Source organism: Drosophila montana, unplaced genomic scaffold (genome assembly GCF_035044405.1).
Source record: "Drosophila montana isolate Dmon_TW-CO22-7 unplaced genomic scaffold, ASM3504440v1 contig_312_1, whole genome shotgun sequence".
NCBI classification, from domain to species: Eukaryota; Metazoa; Arthropoda; class Insecta; order Diptera; family Drosophilidae; genus Drosophila; species Drosophila montana.
The window spans coordinates 9-7421 of NW_026998009.1; the positions used below are offsets into that span (position 1 = coordinate 9).

A 7413-nucleotide genomic window follows, 5' to 3' on the forward strand; every position below is an offset into this window, starting at 1 on the left:
TATCAGAAAGGCACACATATGGTCATATAAACATGAAATAGACACGAGACCAGAGTTTGCTGAGACGGGCGAGCGGTCAATTTGTGTTGCCCTCACTTTGGCAAAGTCCGTAAACCAATCATCCGCACACACACAAACACACCCACACACACACACACTCGCTCACACTTGAAGCCAAAAGTTTATTGACCATCTCAAACGTTTTGCCAGTGCATTTTATTTTATTTTTTTGTTTGGCTGCTTAAATATCGTCATCTTTATCTGGAGCCAGCAAATTTGTTTGTATTTTGTCTGCTCGAATACCGTAAATTCGAACTAGAAGTTTATTTTGAAGTAACGCCCAGCCACAACGCCCACATTTGGCGTGAGCTCTGGTGTCTGGCATTCGCCTGGTCCCCAATCTCTCGACTCTTGACATCGGCTCAAGTCTGGGTCTGTCTCCTGGCCTGCCCAATTGAACTCGGTCTGGGCATGTCCTGTTCACATATGACAGCCATGCATGGAATTAGACAGTAGTTGCCTCTCGTAGTTCTCGTGTTTGACTTGCTGCAAGTTTATGCTTAGCTCTGACTTGTGGCATGAATGGGTTGGGAGAATCGAAAATACTTATTTTAAGTTATTTTCAGTTGCGTCTGCATTGAATTCGTCGATTTATTGAACCACAAGCTCTATTGTACTTGCTTAAAATACTTATGCTACTTGCACACATACAAATATTAAGCAAAATTTTATTGCTCAAGCAGTTGACTGTTAGCTCGAGTCTGGTTGACGCCAGGTTTCAAATGTCAAAGCTATTTAAAGTTTATTGTGTGACTGTCACGCCCAAATAATAGCTAGTGCATGGGCAATAAACCTCGATGTAAATAAAACTTGAAACTAGTTCAACACTAGTTAATAACTGATTAAACTGGGTCGAAGTATGCTTTTGGCATTAAAGAATAGTTCAAGCTTTCATAATAGTTGGTTCAAACCCAATTCAACACTGGTTCAAAGCGGATTAAAACCTTAGCAGGTCTCGATCATGTTTAAAACTGACTCAATTGTGTCTCAAAACTAGTTGAAATTGATAAATAAACAGGTTCAAACCTTGTTTACACGTTAAAAGACTACTATTAATCCAATGAAGACATTTTAGACCATGTCTGGAACCAGTTCCAGCACTTCTCAGTTCAAAACTGAAACCATGTCAATCTCATAACTATAGTCCAGTGTAACTTGAAGTGTAAGTAACTTTAAGGTTAATAACAATTTGATCCGGCTAGCCAGTTCAAAGCAATTCAAAATGTTTTCATGTTTTCAACGTCCAACGCCAGTTAACAACGAACGATTTCTGTCATTTTCACAACCAAAATTCGCGGCTCAATCATAACTGCAGCACAGCGCTGTGCTATGCGTAGGTTTACAAAAGCATTTCAATTATAGACTGCGAAACCGCACGGATCAGACCTCGACTGTCATTACGCAAAATGTCGAAATGTCGACATGAATACGCAGACAACAACAACAACGACAACAAAATAAAAACAGCAACGAAATGGGAGCTGGAGGCCTCCAGCCTCCAAATAGCCAGACATGCAAGAGCTCTGGGCATTCGGACAATGCTTGGTGGGCTACTACATGGAAACTATAGTGACAGTCGATGGCCAAAATGCAGGCCACTGTCCAGAGCACCTGTGTGTGGGGGGGATAGGAACAAACTGCCAAACTTACAGTCATCTCTCTCTCTTTCTTTTTCCCTCTCTCTATCTCTCTCACTCTGCCATTGCATTTACAGAGACGCCGCACAATGCACCATTCATAACCGGAATCCGGCCCAGATATCGGGTCGGCGACATATTGCGGGGCAATTGCACATCGCGACATTCCCGGCCGGCGGCCAATCTCACATGGACGGTGAATAATGAAGAGGTGAGTCGCAAATTATGCAAACACAATTTTCTTGTTTTTAAGCGGGGCATGCCTGTGTGTAATTTATGCGTGTGTCTGCGTGCCTGTGTGTGTGTGTGTGTGCATGTGTCGAACGAGCTTTGTAATTACCAGGCAACACACACACTGGCTCCGATCAGCATCTGTTATGCCACGCCCCATCCATTACGCCCTATTTTTTGGGCTCTAATAATTTAGCGCAGTTTTATGCACGCGCGCGCGCCGGACATTAAAATGCGGCGAAACGACATTGGAAAACTCTTCAGTTGCCAAACGAAATTTTCACAGTTTCCATTTTTAGTTACGCCCACCAAAACAAGCGACCAATGCACTGGGGCGTGTCTCACGGTTTGGCTTTTTGTTTGGTTTTACGGTTTGGCTCCGACTAATTTGCCAATTGTGCGCCAAAATGTATGCAATGTCATTTTTCAGTCTGCAACGCACTTGTTTTTCGTAGCTCATTTAAATAAGTTGAATGTCTGCGCTGCGCATAATGAACAGTGAATGTTTGGTAAAATAGTACTATATGAAGTAGAAAGTGGGATGAAACTTGAGCTGATTTGTTGGGCGAATTCCGGTATTTGTGGTTGAAAGATGAAATGAGCCAAAGAAAATGTTTAACATAAATCAAAGCCCCAACTCCTGAAACTGTTGTTGTAATTGGCGTATTTACAATGTAAACAGTAAATGAAAACGAGAGAGAAGGGCTATCTTCGGCACGCCGAATATATAATACCCTTGCTTTGCCTGTATCTAAGAAGAGCAGGGAAAATAGATAATGTCGAGTATGGTTAAGATATCTTGAAAACCAAAAAGTTTTTCTTACAACTTAATTTTCGACCGAACGTTCCTATGGCAGCTATATGATATAGTGGTCCGATATTGTTAGGATTTTGCATATATATGAGGAGCATAGTGACATTAATAAATGCCGAGTTTGGTCAAGATATCTTGATAAACAAAAAAGTATTTCATGTAAGAACCTGCTTTTCGACCGATCGTTCTATGGCAGCTATATGATATAGTAGTCCGATCCAGTTGGTTCCGACATACTCTGCACTTCTGCAAAGTTTCATATAGATAGCTTTAAAACTGAGAGACTAGTTCGCATAGAAACAGACAGACGGACAGATCAAGAATATATATACTTTAAGGGGTCGGTGATGTCTCCTTCTATTTATTTTAAGACAAAATTATAATACCCTCTGCATGAGTATAAATATATAAAATTGGGCATATATTAATTTCTAGATATACTTTTGTACTTCGATTTTTGTTTGATAATAATAGCTCTGGAACTGTGAAATATATTTCTATTGTATCAAAATATTTCTAGTCAGATCTAAAACTGTTGAAGAGGTAATGAACATGGAATTAAAATTCAAAATGCGTTGCTGAAGCAATACTCCAAGAGAAGAATTTATTTCTTTACTAATGCTAAAACTTAAGTTTTTACTTCACTTTATTTCAAATCTCTCCTAGCAATGGTTTGCTCTTGTACAACGTGATTCTTTCTATCTGCTGTCTTTCTATTAAAAAAGATGTATATAATTTGGCACACTTTTAAATACCATAGCTCCCTTTATTTTAGATATTGGTATCCCAGCAACTAAGTCTTGTTTCTGGTGTTTTAACTAAGATTTTATTTGCTTCGGCTACTTCGTAACTTGTAATTTAAATAGCTAACACAAATTATTTTACAAGGACTCTGTTCCATTTATTCTACAATGTAACTGCAATATAGTTCCTAACATACTCCCAAAATAATTGCATCATCTTAGTGGAATTCAAAGCTGTGCTGAAAACAGGGAGGCTTAGCTAGTTTCCCAGTACCGAAGACTAAATACCCTGAAGAATTGTTTAACAAAATAGTGTTAGAGATCTGTTTAGTATCAACTAAATTACCCATGAATTTGATTTTTTTTATATTCGTTTTGTTTTTTTTTATTGATTAAAACTTCTAATAAACTCAGTGAGAATTCTATGATAAAGGAATATACTGTGCGACCGTAAAGCAGAAAATGAAAAAATTCTTTTGAGCAATTATTAGGAAAATAAGACACTTTTAAGACTCAGACACTAAAAATTGAGGAGCTAAAATATTTCGACTGTAAAACTGATCTGTAATATATTATAGACGATTAATCATTCTAAATATATTATTTGCGTACATTTTCTTGCAGTGCATCGATATTTTAACTCCATTTTGTATTTAATTGTTTGTGGCTTTATTGCTTAAGCACATTTCCAGCGTTACAGTGCTGAGGGCTTGGAGCACAGCACAGACAGTGGGAGGCTGTGGGTAGCTCTGCATTTGCAATCAATCGACGACGGCGAACCCCAAAATACATGCAATGCAAAGCAACTCAATCCTGACCCACGAATTGCACGTGGCGCCTTTTCAGCTGCCAGCGCGCAATTGCGGTTTGCCAATGTATGCGTCTGTGTGTGTATGTGTGTGTGTATGTGAGTGTGTGTGTGTGTAAGTGTGTCTGAAAGTGCTTTGTTTAGCTGCTAACGTTTCCGTCCTTTGTTGTTGTCTTGGTTGTAGTTGTTGTTGTTTCCGCTATTATGCGCCATCAATGAGCATTGTTTGCCATGGACTGAAGCTCAAATTGCCCCAGCCGTCGACGTGTGAGCGTGTGAGTAGCCGTGTGTGTCTCTCTCTCTCCCTTCCTCTCTCTCGCACTCTCTCTGTGTGTGCGTGTGTGTGTGCTTGGGTAAGCTAATTATTTAGCTGGCTGCGTTTATTATATGATTTTCCATCCGTTACGCCTTGTAGCAGAACTTTATGCCAAATTAAACATTAGGTAAACTGTTTAAGAAAAAAATAGGATCTTTGCTTTGCAAGGAGCTCAACTGAGGTTGGGCGTATGATTAAGTTTTATATGTACTTAAGTTTAATATGTACTTCCTAGAGGTTGCTCGGCCAAGCAAGATTTTGATTAATATTTAAATTTGGTAACAGGGAAATTCTACCAAATAATAAAAAAAAAAAAAAATTATTTGACAACATATGCTGTAAATTTACATCAATAGCAGTTATATTTGATGGACATGGCTGATCAAACATTATTATAAAATTGGAGAGCAAGCTTTCTCTTTGTTACTCATATGTAGTTCAACATTTTGTTTCACTTTTTCAATAGCGAAAGGGTACAGAAGATGAAAATTACATTATTATTAATACAAATATTCACTGTGGCCTGTGGCCTGTTACAAAAAAAAAGGGCACTTTGCGTATTATTAAAGATAGAGTTTTTTATAAATTTATTTTGTAATATTACTTAATACATTTTATTATATATCTTCCAGGTAAATCCCTCACATGTGCGACATCATAAAATATTGCGGGATGCGCGCAACGATATGGAAACTGCAATTGTGGGCATTCATTTCGTGGTTACCGATCAGCACTTCGATAATGGCAAACTAAAGGTGACATATAGTTTATAGATATATATATATATGCTACCCATAATAGCCTCTGCAAAACTGATTTAATGAGTAATTGCTTTGTTGTACAGCTCCGCTGCAGTGCTCAGCTGCATGATGTGTACTGGAAGACGACGGAGAAGAACATATTGGAGGCGGATCCGTTTGGCAAATATGGCGGCAATGGGGCCAGCGGGAATCGCGTGAGTGCCGATGAGATATATGACCAGTACACGCTGCACGAGGATGAACAATTTCACAGCAAGAAGAACAGCTACCTAACACAGCTGCAGGGTAAGTTGTTTTGGCAGCCAATTAGTGTGCACATACCCATAAACGTCTCCATAGAGACAAAAGACAACAACAACATCACAAACAGATACAACAACAACAACAGCAACAACGAAAGAGTACATCGCCTGCATTTTTCTATTTCTCGCTAGACTTTCTCTTTCATTTTGTACCCTCAGGCGAAGAAGACGATGTCGCCGATGGTTTAGAGGATGGCGGCGCGGCCTGGCGCGGTGTCAGCTCGTCGGCGGCCAGTCTTCGAGCTGTGGCTGTGAATGCTGCAACTGCAACTGGAACGCTGTTGGCGCTGCTCAGCTGGTCGCTGGCCGGGCAATTAGTGTCGCAGCTGTTGGAGATTACAAAGCACAGGCCCATGCGGGAGGGCATATACAAAACGCAGCAGCAGCAGCAGCCGCAGCAGCAGCAGGTGGACGAGCCGGAGCAGAGGCAACGCCTGCGGGCGCACAGCGGCAGCAGCATTAGCAAAGGATGCAGCATATGCAGCAGGCAATTAACATGATTCAATTGTCACGCAACTCTTGTGCCACACTTCAGGGAGGGTCAAAAGGCAGCGGGCGGAGATGCACCAGCGGCAGCAGCAGCAGCAGCAGCAGAGGCAGGCAGCAAAGTAGGCTTCAGCCCTAGGCAACAGCAAGTAACTGCTAAATGTATCTAAAATATTTACACCTAAATACACAGACACCAGTTTCAGCTAGCTCAAAGTAACTTCAAAGGCATTTAACACTAACAGAAAAAATTGTGCAGCTACATTTTTATTCATTTTCCTCACAAAACCTAACAAAAAGAAAACAAACATTTATCGATAGGAAAACTGATTATTTTCTTTGCCAAGCCGAGCCAATACCCTGTTACTTGCCTACCTAAACGGAACCACTTGCGAGCTGGTTCTTTTTCTGATTTATACACTATGAAACATAAACGATAAAGAGTTGAAGAAAATGTTGTGCTAAGCTTTTCACTTTATTTCTCTACCATTAAATACATATATATATATATACATATATATATTTGTATAACGAAAGTCAAAAATTATTTATATATGCGTATATAAATGATGGATATTTATATGTACCATATAAAGTTATATACATTCATACATATAATCGTATATGTATTATGCCTAATTGTAATTTCAACACACAGACACGCATACACACAAACCCAAAAGGAGTAAAAAAGAAAGAAGAGCAATTAATTTATAAGTATATTAATACGCCTATGTATGTAAATCATATATATACATACATATATATATATAATTGTATATATTATAAAAACAAAACCAAAAAAAAAAAGGAAAACGTAAATTGTATAATTGATAAGTATTTACGGTAGATAATCAAAAATAAAACGAGCGACAAAAAAAAGACAATTTTTAAAAATGTGTAATCTATTTGCATGAAGATGGTCCTAAAGTAAGTAAAGTAAAGTAAAGTAAAGGTTCTTAAATGCAATGCTGAATTTGTTTCAATGCATAATGTTAATTATTATAGCTAGACATCTCCACATAAATGTTGTTTGTTTTATTAAATACATTTGTTTAATATTGTTTTTATTATATTAAATTTTTCGAAATGAAAACTTTTTTGTAAATTGTTCTAAATAATTTTTTTGATGTCAAAAAAAATATTTTAAAAATATGTTATGATTTTTATGTTCAAATATGTGAGCTCATCTTCTATATTACAAATTGTATGTTTATTATTTTTAAAAGTGCATTTTTTTTTTAAATATTTCATT

At 38.1% G+C, this 7413-nt stretch overlaps 1 protein-coding gene across 2 annotated transcripts; it reads left to right on the top strand.

Annotated features, from left to right (window-relative positions):
* The first annotated feature begins 1613 nt into the window (after positions 1-1613).
* Positions 1614-6879, top strand: beat-Ia (beaten path Ia). Of its 2 annotated transcripts, none has more exons than XM_064686058.1 (4): positions 1614-1908; positions 5242-5364; positions 5454-5655; positions 5805-6879. In XM_064686058.1, the coding sequence occupies exons 1-4, from the start codon at positions 1618-1620 to the stop codon at positions 6170-6172; spliced, it is 984 nt and encodes a 327-aa protein (XP_064542128.1). In that variant the 5' UTR covers positions 1614-1617; the 3' UTR covers positions 6173-6879. The 2 variants fall into 2 exon arrangements, with proteins under 2 accessions (XP_064542128.1, XP_064542129.1); XM_064686059.1 differs by having other exon boundaries at positions 5832-6877.
* Positions 6880-7413: the final 534 nt, after the last annotated feature.